General features: G+C 45.9%; 2 protein-coding genes across 6 annotated transcripts in view; one reads left to right on the top strand and one right to left on the bottom strand.

Moving 5' to 3' along the window:
- The window catches only part of APTX (aprataxin), a 125,218-nt gene that overhangs the window by 99,300 nt on the left and 10,729 nt on the right, over positions 1 to 15,189 (top strand). The window contains exons 1-2 of one of the 5 annotated variants that reach the window (XM_075740294.1): positions 13,486 to 13,667; positions 14,921 to 15,057. In XM_075740294.1, the coding sequence (XP_075596409.1) occupies positions 13,642 to 13,667; positions 14,921 to 15,057 (163 nt within the window). In that variant the 5' untranslated portion in view covers positions 13,486 to 13,641. The other 4 variants (XM_075740290.1, XM_075740293.1, XM_075740292.1 and 1 more) reach the window with 4 other exon arrangements.
- Positions 4,868 to 13,281, bottom strand: DNAJA1 (DnaJ heat shock protein family (Hsp40) member A1). Its single transcript, XM_075740295.1, has 8 exons — positions 13,036 to 13,281; positions 12,675 to 12,852; positions 11,399 to 11,503; positions 11,071 to 11,298; positions 9,601 to 9,715; positions 7,515 to 7,630; positions 6,842 to 6,942; positions 4,868 to 6,123 (listed from the first exon to the last, which is right to left on the bottom strand). Exons 1-8 carry the CDS (start codon positions 13,165 to 13,167, stop codon positions 5,905 to 5,907), a joined length of 1,194 nt encoding a protein of 397 aa, XP_075596410.1. The 5' UTR covers positions 13,168 to 13,281; the 3' UTR covers positions 4,868 to 5,904.

Genomic DNA, 15,189 nt, shown 5'->3' with positions numbered 1-15,189 from the left:
TGTATGTGGAAGAACTCCTGGCATCTCAGCAAAAAAGCAGCGAGCTTAGGTTCATGCAAGCGGGGGATGTAACTTTATTTTTTAAAGTTTCTGGCTAATACTTTGTCTGAGTAATGTGTGAGCCTGTAGATAAAGGGCATATTTGTGCTCTAATTCCACTACCAGCTTGCCATCCACAAAGAAAAGCCAAACCCTCCCTTGAGTCCTAGTAAGATTTAGAGAGACCAGCTGAAAACTGAAGATTTGATCTCAAAAGGAAAAGATCCTTTCTGGATATCTTGTAAAGCAGCCAAATTCTCATGAGGTCTGAGGTACTAGACAATCTCCATGGTGCCTGCCAGCCCCCATGAATCCGTGATTCTGCATGTTGCTGAGGATTTTGAACCATGAGCTTGGGTGAGAGGGCCTACCTCTGGTTGAGGGCAGCTTGATAACACCAGTGTTCAGTCAGAGAGAAGAGAAAGTGTGTTGCAGAGATTTACAGGAAAGGTGACGCTAAAAGTCAGTTACAAATGCTCTTCAGGTACAGCTTTTCTTCACTTTCTGCCTAGTGTCTGCATGGGTTCTGGGTGTCCTTCAGCATGGTTACTCCATCTCCAGTTCCTGGTGATGACGTGGGTTCCAGCATGTGTTCTTTGGATAGCTGTAAATAAACACTGTGACCTGGGTCGTGGTGAATTGTGAGAGACAGGTTGGGCAAATGTGGGTCTGAGTGTCAGGGGGAAAAGCACAGGCTTTAGGTGAATACTAAGGAGAAGGGTGGCTAAACACTTTATTTTCAGGGGCAGAGTAGGATTCGGGGGAATTCTTTGGCTACCTGTGGAGCAAGATATGGGATGGATGCTGCTGAAGTGAAGGGAGCATAACATTTTTCCCCACAACAGGTGTTGCTTGCAGTATGAAATGGGGTAATGAAGCCCTCTTCAGTTTCTTTGTGTCCTTTAGCCTATAAAACTGCTCCATGTGTACTAACAAATTCTTCTGATAGTGCCCCTGTTTTGTTGGGCAGGAAACAGCCTTTGCTTGTCTGGCAGCCGGCATGTGCTGCTGCCAAGTAGTTAAGCCTTTCCTGTCTTCCCAAATTAGAAGCTTTGTAAGCCAAATCAATAAATAAGTGTTCCTTCAACTTTTATTCACAGAATGACAGGATGTCTGAGGGTGGAAGGGTTGGACACTCCACCATCTCTTTGGGCAACCTGTGCCAGTGCTCAGCCACCTTCACAGTGAAAAAGTGTTTCCTGATGTTCAGAGGGAACCTCCTGTGTTTCACTTTGTGCCCACTGCTTCTGGTCCTGTCACTGGGCACCACTGACAAGAGCCTGGCTCCGTCCTTTATGTCCCCTTCCTTCAGGTATGTATAGACATTGATGAGATCCCCATTGAGCTTTCTCTTCTCCAGGCTGAACAGTTCCACATCTCTTGGCCTTCTCTTATAGGAGAGATGCTCCAGTCCCTTCATCTTCATGGCCCTTTGCTGGACTCTCTCCAGTATGTCCATGTTCCTCTTGTACTGGGGAACCAGAGTACTCCAGGTGTGGCCTCACCAGTAGAGGGGAAGGATCACCTCTGTCAAGCTGCTGGCAACCTGGATACTACTAGCCTTCTTTCCAAAAGGGGCATGTTTCTGGCTCATGTTTAACTTGGTGTCCACCACCTGGAAATGGTTTCCAGGATTGGCTACTCTATCACCTTCCCAGGGATCAAGGTGAGGCTGACAGACCTTTAGTTCCCTGGATCCTCTTTCTTGCTGTTCTTGAAAACAGAAGTGACATTTGTTTTCCTCTGGTCTTTGTGCACTTCCCCCAGTCACCATGATTGACCAAAGATTATTGAGAGTGGCCTTGTGGTGACACCTGCCAGGTCCCACAGCTCTTGTGGGTGCATCCCACAGGGCCCACGGAGTTATGTATGTTCAGTTTGCTTAAGTCTTCCCTGACCTGATCGTCTTCCACCAAAGGTACGTCCTTGCTCCAGACTTTCCCCTGGGCTCTGGGACCTGGATTCCTGAAGGCCAGTGCTGCTAGTAAGACTGAGGCAAAGGCGGCATTTAGTACCTCAACCTTTTCCATGTCCTGTGTAACCACGTGCCCCATCTCATTCGGCAATGGGCCCACATTTTCCCTAGCCTTTCCCAACTATGTACTTATAGAAGATCTTGTTGCCTTTGACATCCCTGACCAGCTTCAACTCCAGTTGAGGTGTAGCTTTTATAATTTCATCCCTGGATGCTCAGACTATGTCTCTCTGTTCCTCCCAACTTACATGTCCTTGGTTACACCTTCCAGATGCTTCCTTTTTGTGTTTGAGTTTGGCCAGGAGTCCCTTGTTCATCCACACAGACCTCCTGGCATTTTTGCCTGACTTCTTGTTCACTGGGATAGGCTGCTCTTGACCCTGGAGGAGGAGAGCCTTGAATATTAACCAGCTTTCTTGGGCTTTTCTTCATGCCAGGGAGGCTTCCAAGCAGACCTCTGAAGAGATCAGAGTCTGCTCTCCTGAAGTCCAGGGTTGAGAGCTTGCTTTTTACCCTCCTCCTTGCTCTCAGGATCCTGAACTTCACCATCTCATGGTCACTGCAGCCAAGACTGCCTTTGACCTTCACAGTCCCAACAAGCCCCTTGTTGGTGAGTACGAGGTCCAGCAGAGCCCTATCCACACCGGCTCCTCTATCAGATGGGTCAGGAAGTTCTCACTGGTGCACTCCAGGAACCTCCTGGACTGATTATGTCCTGCTGTGTTGTCCTGCCAGCAGATATCAGAGTGGTTGAAGTCTCCCATTTTTGGGGCACTATAACAGTGCTCATCTTACCTCCTAAGAAAACATGGAACCTGGCATTTCTTCATCTGTGGTTTTGAAAAAGGATGGCTTGAATCAAACCTTGCTTCTCTCAGTGTGCCTTACTAATGCCCTGAGCACCGATCAATCACAAATGGAAGCAAGAACATGTCTTTCCCAGATGAAGTTGCTGATGAAAAAGTTATAGGGCAAGCCGCTTGCTTGCTTGACCTTGTGTCACACTCTAAGTTCAAAGCAGTTTACACCCCTGGGCTGAGCAAACTTCTTGCATGGCTGCTGGGTAGCAGGTAGGCAAAGCACAGGGAAGAGAGGACAGCTAGGGCCATGAAGTCTTACAGGCAGAAACAAAAATGAGAGCAGGCTCTTAAATGAGTCTGCAGTGGGCGTTCTCAGTTTCACAGCAAACCTGTGGCATAGCGGAGCTGCTAGATTTCTGGGGAAAAAAAACAAGCCCTACATGCCTGGCACACAGTGGAAAGAATCATTGTAATAGACTAGACTATGAGCTTGATGATGTGAATTTGGTATTGAAACTGAAACACGAAGTAATTGCAAACATCAACTCAGGCTATTGTAAGTTGATTACTATGCTGGTAGTTATGGAAGCAACTATTTTGTGCTACTTTATCCTCAATTTCTACAGCTGTCCATTCTGTACGTTCCCCAAAATGGGAAACTGTCCCCCACATAGAGCAAAAAGACAACAGAAAAAATTGTCTTACTTCACTTTGCAGTGGCAGAGCATGTTTTGCTGCTTGCTGTAGCTGTATGATACCCAGAATATTGGGGAGAACTAAGAAACTTGGAAGAGGCCACATATTGTTCTCAGCATCACGCTTGAAGGTCTAAGGGCTGGGTCCTCCTTGCCAGCTCTTGCCTTCATTTGCTAGTGCTGTTTGCTGAAAGGTTACTCTACTGCTGCCATTGTATTTTTTTGGGACACAGCTTTTATGTTAGCCACCAGCTCATTTCAAAGCAGAACGCTAAACTGGTGGTGTTTCTGCTGCCCTTCCTGCATTAGCAATAGCATCTTTCCTTGGGCTGCTCTGCCAAGGCTTCTGGTCAGCCACCTTCCTGGAAGGATCTGGCCCATCCTCTGGACTTGCTGTGGTGTCATCCAGCATGAAGAACTGGCCATCACAGTCGTCAGAGTAAGTCAAGAACAGAAGCATCACCTCAATGGTAATGGGTACAGTGAAAGGAAAACTAAACTGTCCCTGGGGAAAAAAAAAAAGGCTATGGAATTGTTTTCTATATAATACAGAGTAATCTGAAGTAACGTAACATCCTGTTGTCATCCTCAAAGCACTGCACTGAGCTTTGTTTGCCCTAGCTGTTTTGATCCAGTGGTTAAGGAAAAAGCCCCAAGGGTGCTCACTGAACTGAAAACAGGTAGTGTATTTTAGTGCTGCTCAGTCTCAAGACAGTTGTGCAGGAGTCTCAGCCCTAGCCAGAGGTAGGATTACTTGGTTTTCTCCCCTTGACTCAGCCAAACTGAACTGGTGACAGAGCAAAGGCTCCTGCTGGTCACACTTGTACACTTCACTGATGAGCTCATTCAAGTAGAATTTGAAAAGACACTTTGCCCACATAATTTTATTGCTGCTGAGACAAACAGGAAAAAAAAAAAAAAAGGCAAAACATGCACTGGATCAGTATTCTGTAGGTACCCAAAAGGGAACTACACTTGAGGTACAAAAATCACACTACCAGTGTTCTAGAAAATGAAACACTTAACACTTACAAGAGCTAGATGTTTTCTAAGACTAAGTTTCCAGATATTAAAGTTACAACACGTGTACCACCATGGAGCAGCTATTTCCAGGAAGAAAAAACAAGTTCTCTTCATGACGCTTTTGCTTCAAAGCAGTATGAAAAGCAATAAGCTCTGTCCCAAGACAGATGGCAGAACAAGACTAAACTACCACACTAGAGGTTAAATCTGGACCTGTCTTCTCAGCATATTTTCTGAAAGAAGTTTTTTGCTAAGATTTTTCTGTGAATAGCTGTCTAAAATGAAGGGGGTGGTATCTTTAAACCAACATCTGGTCTAAGAAAAGAGGCAACAAACAATTTTGTAATTATATTGGAAATGCTTCATCTACAATAATTAGAACATTCATACAGAATTTTCAAGAGTCAGCTTGAAATAACGCACACAATACATTAATTTCAGAACATCCTAGATGCATCAGTTGGTTGTATTCACCAACAGTTCATCCCCTCTGCAGGTTCACATGCCCACAGGCAGGGCTGGTACTGCTCTCCATGACACACCATGGAGGGGTATCTGCTTTCAGCAATCAAGGTGGAAGTCAAGCTTCACATGCCAGCAGGCTGACAGATTCCCAACCACACGTGCGCTGATAAAGCCTGGAGGTTTTTACTCCAGCACAGTAGTGAAGGAAGCTCCTGCAGCAGCCAAGCAACCACTGGCTCTATGCGCAGTATGTTGCAGGACAGCAGCCAAACAGCAGTCAGATCTAGCTCCAGGGTCAGGACCAAAGCTGGGAGAGGAAGGGACTATTTGACCTCAAGTGCAGTAGCTTCAGAGAGCTTGTGGATTGCATGACTTCAACAGGCCTGTGAAGATTGACCACATCCTTGTCAGCTTCATGTATAATGTGGCTGCATTAGAACCAGTCCCCATTTAACAAACACCAGTACAATCCCCAAAACATTACCATGTTATCCTAACTGGTACAAAACTTAACTGTATCTTACCATGTATTTTAAGTACTTGTGCATACTTTGTTAACAGAGTGTAAGATCTAGAATTCCTAAAAAGAATACCACAGAATCTTAGTTTAAGCCCAGGCAATTGCACACATACAGGAATTACAAGGCTTGGAATAAAAGACAAGCAGGTAAGGGAGTTTCCTTGACCAAAACGCAGGGGTCAAGTGCAATTGCCTTCATTTGAGCATCCTGGAGCTTTATACAAATTGCAAAGTCAGTTTAATTACTTAGTTTATTTCTTTGTTTTTAGAAATGACTATGGCTGGATAGAACAACAAATAGTAGGAACTGAGGGTGAACTGCTTGTAGTCCTTCAATCATCCACTAATGCATACAAAACAAGCATCACAAGTTATTCACTGGCCAATTTATGATGTCTGACATTGAACACCGCCTCTAGGGTGATGCTCATCATCTTCATAGACTTCTCCATTATAGTGATGTTTTCTTTTTTGAGATGGATCAAAGTCCACTAAATCCACTTGTTCCATTTCCTCAGTTTCTTCAATTTCCTGCCTTGTAGGTAGCAGTTTTTCAAGTAAAGACAGCTTATCTGAGGAGAGGAAGCCACTCTCTGGGAAGTTCACCTGAAATCATCAAGAACTGAGGTTACTCAAGTCTGCCTGAATTGGCCTTTTGCCATCCCACTAGAGGTCAAATATGTACCGAAGTCAGCTTTACCATCACAGATGACGAACACAGTGCTTAAAAAACACCTAAAAAAATAGCTTAGTGACTCAATGCCTACAAAAAGTTAGCTTCTAACTCTGGAAACTTAACCAAGTCTTATCCAACATTTCTTCTGCATCAGGCTGCCCCCTGGAATCACCCTAGAAGCAAAGCACAGGATATATCAACATTAGAGATATGGCTGAATCTCCTCTGAAACTGTAGCAGACAGAGCTGGCGCCCACAGCTCCCAGCATTAGCTTCTCTCCAGTGAGAAATCAGCATTTTCCAGCCTACTCCTTTGCTCCAGCATAAGGGGAGTTACTAATCCATCCTTCCTACAGCATGACAGAAACTGAAGAACATGCCAGGCAAATGAAAATTCACAAGGTCGCTGAAGAAATTATGCTGGTACTTAAAGTACTTTCAGAACAGAGTGTTACGGAAGTTTTCTCTTTGTTCTGAACTGCAATTCTGTTTGATGGACTACATGTTCTCACCATTGTCAAAAACAAATACCAAATCAGGACATTTGATAATTGGTATCTCTTCTTGATTGAGGTAATGCTTAGAGGTTAAATTTTGGATGGATATTCAGTGCTGAGCTGTGTCATGGAAGTAAGTTGATCCACTTACCCTGAATTCTATGATCAGACGTCCTTTTTCATATGGTCTGCGATAAATTGGCATGCCTTCATTCAACACACACTTAATAGCCCCATGCTTTACAACCTGGCCTAAAAAATAAAACAAAACAAAAAAAAAAAGAAGGAAGTGATCCATGCAGGCAACAGAAGCAGCTTTAGTTTTAACTCCCTTCAATATTTATGTAACCTTTTATATTGTGTTAGACAGCTACACCAATAGGTAGTAGTCTAATAGGGACTTACTGCCTGGTAACTTCTGAGTAGGAAAGCAGGATGACGTCTACATTACATTGTTGTAACCTTGTTATGCTTCCCAAAGGAAGCATACTTACAAATTTATTAAGTGCTCCATCAGTTCCAAGGCTGAAAAAGTGGTTTTCAGAGACCCACGGCCTTCAATTCTCATGAGGTATCCTCAGGATACAAGTATGTCCATGAGGTAAGGTCTGTTACTATATCACGCAAAGAGAAAGTTACTGCTGACTGCTATCCAAAAATTCTTTTTTGTTTAAAGATTTGTACTGCAAAGACTAGAGGAAAAAGCTTGATCCCAGCGCACATCCCCCCTTGTACATCAAGATGGGATGTTTCTGTTCCTTTAAATTTCCAGCTTACGTACACTGTATGCTTGGACTTCTAGCACAAAGCAAACCAACGCTTACCAGGATGGGAGGTAATAATAATAGTTCTGTTATCCAGCGTGGTGATAGGCTTTCGAAAGCCACATAGTGCTTCAACCAGTTGAATATCCATAGACATAAGAAGGTCTTCATCTCGTCTAAGGCAGAATCAATCAAAAACAGTCACAGCAAGGGAGAAGGAGGAAAAGGATCATACCCAAATTCAGTATTTAACTTGGCAAGGACAATAAAGCTGTAATTTTAATAGAAGCCCGAAGACCTAAAGAGTACTGAATATCGATGCGGCACCTCAAACCAGCAATTACAGGAACAGTACCCACGCTGAGAGCCATTACTGATCAAGTCTAGCTATCCAAAGTGTAAAAGTATTTACTGAAGAGAAATAAGTACAGCAAGGCTCACTTGCATTCTTTCACTTCACTGCTTCTTCCCAATTCTAGGAAAATCCCATAGCCTCCTAAACATTGCAGCTACGACAATTAATCCCTTCCTTTATGCAGACTGATACTTTAAGTGCACCAGCTAGCTTTACATTATTCTGTTACACTCACTTTCTGAAGATCTGGTACTAGGGAAGTTTGAACAGGTGATGGCCACTCTGGGTTATGATGAAATTACTCTCTAGAAAGCACCAAGAACTATGTGGAAGAGATAATGTAATTGTTTTACTTGCCTATTCTGATTTCAGCATGGGAGTGCTAGTGATGTCTGCATGCGCTGCATGTTCAAAAGCTACAAAATCCTCCAGCCTATTCAAAGAACTTAGTTATTTCACTCAATCTGTTTTAAAGGTCTCTGGAAGGAGGCTTGCCTGAAAAGTTAATTTTAGATTCTGACAGGAGAGGGGGAACATTCCACTTGTCCCAGAGCAGCATGACCTCAGCATAACCCCACAAGACCAGTAATATCAAGGGTTATGTAAGCACACTACAACTGAAGGCAGAGGGCAGAAAAGTGGACAAAAATAAGCCAGCAGAGGTGTGAAGTCACAGGTAACCATGCAGTTTGGCTTAGACTGTCCCTATGGCATAGCTGATTCAGTATCTGGTTTCACTGGAAGTTAAGGAAAAATCAGTGAGTAAGCTTATCCAAATGGAACAGAACTGATTATTAGCCTGTGAGCTCAGTGTTCTTCAGCACAGAGTTCTGGTAGCAACTTCCAGAGCTCAGCACTATACAGGCCAGTAAGGCAGACCAGCTGCAGGTTTCCCAAGAACCTTTCACTCACCACTTCTATTTACAAGTACAATCCCAGTGGCTAGCATTGAAACAAATGCTTTCTCTAAATCCATTGATTCCCTAATTACTGCTCTGAACAGAAGCAGTGAGACACTAAGTGCAACACAATTCTGCAAGATGACCTGTGTTGCGTTTCATTGGACCAAAACATGCTGGACAGACTCACTCCACAAACAGTAACTTGAAACAAGAAGGCTTGCAAGACAAAGCAGTACTGTCCAGTATCACAAAATACTTGAGATATAGTCAATGCTGCTTGAGTCACTTTTGCAGTAACAGACAGGACTGATTACCCTGCCTAGTGCACTCAGGCAGGATGAAGTGTGGGAAACCACCTTTGGTCTCATGTGTGCATGCTATAATCACTAAGTTCATCATAAGTAAGATCCCTGAGCAAAAGTAAACACACTGCAAGTTTTTTGTGCCTTGAAGTGTGCAATGAACAGCTGCCTACACTAAATGGTAATTTTCGGAGATAAGTGATGAAATGCTATCCTAGAAAAAGCAAGGAAATAATCACAAATATTCACAACTATTAAACAAAATCTGAGTATTTTAAGAGTTCTTAAAATTCAAGACTTGTAAACTCTTAGTAACTGTAACTGGTTTTGTTTCCCTTCTGTCCCCTTCCACTGCCAAAGCTCACAAAAGAATACCTTGTGCTACTAGAACACAAGTGGCTGTGACTAGTTGTACCAGGATTCCTGTGCACCTCAGTGCTCCTTTGGCCACCCAAACTCACAGGTGAGTTCTAGCCACATGATCCTAGCTACCAGTATTTCCAGCAGATAAAAGGTGAGTGGTAACCAAGGAAGCATGTGGACAAGCATCTCAGGAGTTAACACCAAGGACTTCAGGAGTGTTTTACCTTGTAAATACAGAGTGGTCTTTTTGATCCAAGACTATTATAATGTCCCCTGGCTCTAGTCCTGGCTCTTGGTCCCCTTCACCATGGAATGTTATTTTCTGACCATCCTTCATTCCTATTGCAGAAAACAAACATTTCTCATTTTTTAAGTGAAAAGCAGCAATAAGAAATATTTTTATAGGCACAAGCTGGTACCAGGAGATCTCCGCATTTTAAATTAGAACACCAGGACCTTCCCTTGAAGCATTCATTTTTTTTTAATCCACATGTCCAACAGATTTTAACAGTGCCAACCTGAACTATGTTGCAAGATCACTAACCGTAGTGCAAAACAGCCACCTGCCAAGATAAAGTCCTTAAGGGAAATATTATCAGCACAAGTACTAAAAAGAAAACAGAAACACTGCATACAAAATACATTTTGAGAGCAAGTGACCAATGAGCTTCTTCAGTTTTATAAATATACATGGCAGAGCTACTTATGAAACATGAGCTCAGTGCCTGCTGAGTGCAAGAAGCCTTCTCCCTAGGACCACAACTGTCATTTAAGAAACCCATTTCACCCCCACATAAGTCTCTCTACCATAAATTCTAGCTGCCTCATGCTAGCTCACAGTCTTGTTTTTCTGTAAGAAAGAGAAACTCTTCTCAGTGATTTCCCTGTTTGAAATGTCAGTAATATATCCCTATTAGCCCTCATATTTAATGTTACTGTACAACTTTCCTGTTAAAAACAAATCCAGGCATTGCGTAAGGTATGCTTATGCATACAACAGTTGCAGGTGATAATCAGGCAAAGTCTGTAGAAGCCATGTGCTTGTCAGCTTGCTCTATCTTACAAGCTGCACTGCTCCAGACTTCTCCGCCAGCTTTTGAGCAGCCTCCTCAATGGAGATGCGCTTGTCACTCAACACCATCGTGCTGTTGCATTTTGCCAGGCAAAGAGTACCTGTGCTGAGCAGCACTGTCAGGGTTGCATAGGAAAGAGTTCTAAGCATGAGAGGCTTAGCACTGTCTCTGCACCCCATTACTATAGCAGACCTGGTTCCCCTTCACACTGAAACACAGTAGAAGTGATCGGAGTCTGCACGGTTTCCTTACAGGCAGGGAAAACTCATTAGGTAAGCTAAGGCACAAGTGATGAGTTTTATTTTAATCAGTCCAGCTATCTGATCAAGATTCACGCTTATGAGGTTGCTCAAAAATAATTCACCACTTACAATACTGCAGGTTTCAGAATTCATTTTTAGTTACGTGCACAGGTATTAGATGCGATGTAGAAGTAATCAACCTTCCCTAAAAACAAGTGTCCTACTTTTTAAAGCCAATACCATGCAATTTTACTGTACGTGCACTCAGTGGTGTTACTCACCAAATCAACACCATGCATTTGCTAAAGCTTCTGTTTGAGTGCTGCAAAGTCAGTCAGTACATCCAAGTTCAATACTTCACCTTAGTAAGACACCTCACCTTTGTCAATGTGAACTTCTAGTATCTTCTTCTCTCTAACAATTTTTCTGCCAGTACAGCTCTTACACCGGTCCTTGGGGCTGATACGTTCCCCGTGCCCCTGACATTCCATACAGACAGACTGGATTTGTTGCACCATTCCTGGCCCAATCTGGTGAATTCTGATCTGCATGCCTGTTCCTCTGCAATTAGGACAGCATTCTACCGCACCTTTCTTACCACCACGACCTGAGGAGAATGAAAGTTGGAGACAGATGGTTAGCGCTGCCAGAAAAAAACTCTGAAAGCTGTAGAAGCAACTTGTGTTTAGTTTCAGTTTCACAGATACCTTCACATTTATCACAGATAACATTCTTCTGCAGTGCAAGTTTCCTTGTTGCACCATTGTACATATCTTCCAAACTTACTGACAACTGATGGACCACATTTTTGCCTGTAAAAAAAAAAAATGGATATTTACTCAAGTTTGAAAGCTTGGCCTCTAAGTAAGAGTAAACTTCCCATGTCACTATGCTCAAGTCACAATAAACCAAGTCTATGAGCTTTAACATCCTGTTTTAATACAGCTTTAACTCATTTTCCTGGTATTAGTCAATAGCCCCTTCCTATCATGTCAAATTAGGTAACAATTCTAATGGCTTTGTCAGTAACACTTGTCTTTTAGAATAAGTCAAGATATTATTCTGTAAAAGCACAACCTGTAACAGAAGCAGAAATATGTAGAACCTTAGACATTTAAGTTTTATAACAGCAGGACTTCAGTTTTAACAACCTATCTCCAAGGAATTGGAAGACATCGTCTAGAGTCAGCAAAGTATTCTCTTCCTCTCACCAGGGGACTTTCTGGAAAGCGAATTGCGTAATTAAATTTTTACACTCAGGAATTAATTATAACTTTAGCTACTGCAGGCTTAATTTTGTGAAGGAGCAAAGTTTTGGCTTACTAGGAATACTTTGATACAACACTGCAACATTTTGATACAAACTCTTTTTACTTCCCTTTGTCACCAAGTCCACACTAAGAAGTGATGAGGTCAGCACTACTCTCAACCAGTTTAATTAACACTACGGTCTTTCCCAGTGTGATTAGTCTGGACTTTAATTTCTGAGCAGCACTTTACTGCAGCTTGAACTCAATTCCACAGAATAGCACAGGAAAACAAAAAGTTTTCACAGACAGAATTTGATTTGGCTGTCCTATTTAGGTATAGTTACTGATCACATTTAGACACCACGTTTAGGGTAGCCACGTTAAAAAAACGATTTTAAGTTACACTGCCGTTCCATTTCCTATTCAGCCTATTAGGAGCTGGCTTTACGTCGGGCTAAAGACTTTCCCAACACGAAATCTGGTTAGCTATTAACATGTAACAATGCACAAGAGACCAAACTACCACTGTATGAACCAAATGCCCTCCCCCGACTCGTCTCCCCGTTAAAGGCTAGGTACAACGTTTTCTCCGATTTTGAGATCAAGCCTGTAACCTTATTTTAACACTATTTAAAGTCTTATATCTACGGCATTATCCTCATAGTCTCTGATCCTGTCTACCAGAGCAGTCACGCTGTAAAGTCTGGGAAACAATCAGAAGATGGCAGGTTACCTCGTCTCTCTCTCTGCATCCTCCCACCGCCGCCAAAGAACATATCGAATATGTCCATGGGTGACCCGAAACCACCACCTGAGCCACCCTCTTTGATGGCCTGCTCGCCTCCTTTGTCATACAGATCCCTCTTCTTTGGGTCTGATAGTACTTCATAGGCTTGGGAAATCTGCTTAAACTGCGAGAGACATACATCGTGCCTCAGACACCCGGGCCTTGAAATCCCGAACCGCACGCCAGCGGGCCCCCCACCCCCGGCCGCGCTCCCACCAAATCCCCCCCACAGTCGGTCCCCTCGACCTCCACGGCAGCGCCCCGCGGGGCAGCCGGGCCCGCAGTCTCGTCCCGTCCCGCCGCCGACCTTCTCGCCCTCATTTGGGTTCTTGTCGGGGTGATACTTCAGCGCTAGCTTTCGGTAGGCCTTCTTCAGCTCCTCGGCGGAGGCGTTGGGCTTTACACCCAGCACATCGTAGTACGTAGTCTCCTTCACCATGGCGGAGGGCGGCCCCTGAGCAGCGGGCGGTCCCGCACCCCGCGGCGGCTCCTCGCGCAGCTCCGATCCCGAGTTTTCTGGAAAGTTCCGAGCCGGTCCCGCATCCGGGCGCTTTTGAGCCGACACCGCCCCACCCCGGAAATCCCAGCTCGCCAGTCGCAACGCTTCGAGGGGGCGGGCAGCCAATAGGAGTGGGAGGTGGAAAGCGGCTGGCCAATCACCGCCGACCCTGGACGGCCCAGCTCGCCCGCCGACGCTACTCCCGGCATGCACCGGCCGTGCACAGCACTGCGCATGTTCTAGGCGGGCGGCCGTTCCCGCCTTACGCCGCGAGGGGGGCTGAGGCGCGCGGCGGGCGCCAGGGAGGCATTTCCGGCTGCGCCGTTTGCGTGTCGGGCAGCAGTCGCCGCTGCCTCGCGGTACGCGCGTCTACTGGGCAGGTCCTGCCCCCGGCTGGGCGCGGGGCAGTTCCTTATGGGAAGGCACCGAACCGCAGGCGGGTACGCAGCGGCACCCCGTCCGCCGCCTTTCCAGCCCCGCTCGCCCACCCGCGGGTCTGACAGCCGGGGCGGGGTTAGCGCGCAGGCCTGTTGGCGGCCCGGCTGGCCGCCCCGCTCCGTACCACTGCGCCTGCGCCGAGCCCTGGCTTCCGCCTCGGAGCGCGCGGGCTCAAGGCGCCTGCGATGGGCCGCGCGCCGCGCCTTGATTCTGGTCATGCGGGGGCCGCGTTGCAGCAGCTGATTGGCTGGGCCGGCTGCGGCGCTGGCGGCCCGCGCGTGGGGTAAGGGTGGAGCCCAGCGTTGCCATGGGGACGGGGCCGGCTCCCCTTCAGGCCTGCGGCGCCGCAGGTCGGTAAATACCGGCGGCGACGGGGGGGGGGGGGGGGGGGGGGGGGGCTGGGGGTCGGCGGAGCTGGGATGCTCCTCCCATCCGCGGGAGCTCCCTCCCCTCTGCATCGATTGTGTGGTGCTGGTGGTTGTTGCCGTGTGCCGGTCCCCCGCCCGGGTGGTGGGGCATTGAGGGTAAAGGCGGCACCCTGAGGTGGGGTCTGTAGCGAGCGGTGGAGTGGGCCCGTCCTGACCAGCAGGCCAACGGGGAGGTGCAGCTGGGTGGGCCTAGCCGCACTTGGCACGTTTCTCAGTGTGTGACAGTGCTGGTGTTGCAGTGGGGACGGAGGATTGCTTTCCACCGGGATAAGCTTACCACAGAGTCAGGAGAAGTGCTTAGCACCAGGCAGGGGGGAGGGTGCGGGATCTTTGCTGTCCAGGGTCAAATTTGTGTAAACTTGAAGGTCCAATTCTGTAGCATGGTCCATCTGCAGACTGTTGCTAAATGAAGCTGTCCCCCTCTCTTGTCCTCCTGTCTTCTGCTTTCTTTGTTTTCGTGGGTAAGTTAATCTCTCAGATCAACTCTGATTCAGTCAGAAACAAATCACTTTTTTTGGGGGATAGGCTTTTCTGTCAGATGAAACTGTTGATCTGATTGATTTCCTATATATGATCTGCGGGTGTGAGAATGTATGGTGATGTAGAAGGAAGAAAAATAGGATTGCCCTTTGAACAGCAGCTTGCTCTTAGATTATGCTAGTGTTAATGCTGTGCTTTGCCTTGAATTTCAGAAACATGAAGCCAGTTAGCAGCAGTGACTCAGCTAGTGAATGGGCTGGCAGTAGGATTCCTGGACCCCCTTCCACAGGGAGATGACCCATTGGGAAGCTGTGTTTTAGTAACATACAGTTTGTTTTGCTCTATAGCACAGTGATGCGTGTCTGTTGGCTTGTGGGGAAGGAGAAATGCAGTCAGCGAATGAAACTGCCCCACTTGGAAGCAGTGGTAATTGGGCGTGGCCCAGAGACTGGGATAACGGATAAGAAGTGTTCAAGGCAGCAAGGTAAGGTTTAGCTCAAGTCCTGCTTTCTACGTGCAGCAGCTACCAAACTTGTGAAGAGTGTGAGACATGAGTACAGCACTCATGTTCATCAGTAAACATAATTCTGGTTGGCTAAATTACAGTGAAGCTAAT

The sequence above is a fragment of the Balearica regulorum genome, chromosome Z (assembly GCF_011004875.1).
Source record: "Balearica regulorum gibbericeps isolate bBalReg1 chromosome Z, bBalReg1.pri, whole genome shotgun sequence".
Taxonomy (NCBI): Eukaryota; Metazoa; Chordata; class Aves; order Gruiformes; family Gruidae; genus Balearica; species Balearica regulorum.
Note: the sequence above shows the minus strand (reverse complement) of the source record. Positions and strands in the feature narration are given on the sequence as shown.

Bases quoted from the DNA above. Each gene is read 5' to 3' on its own strand.
- DNAJA1 (XM_075740295.1), bottom strand. From the start codon at position 13,167: ATGGTGAAGGAGACTACGTACTACGATGTGCTGGGTGTAAAGCCCAAC. The intron at 11,299-11,398 runs GTATCTGTGAAA...CATTCTCCTCAG, and splicing joins TATCTGTGATAAATGTGAAG to GTCGTGGTGGTAAGAAAGGT. The intron at 6,124-6,841 runs GTAAGTGGATCA...TGATGATTTCAG, and splicing joins GTCTGATCATAGAATTCAGG to GTGAACTTCCCAGAGAGTGG.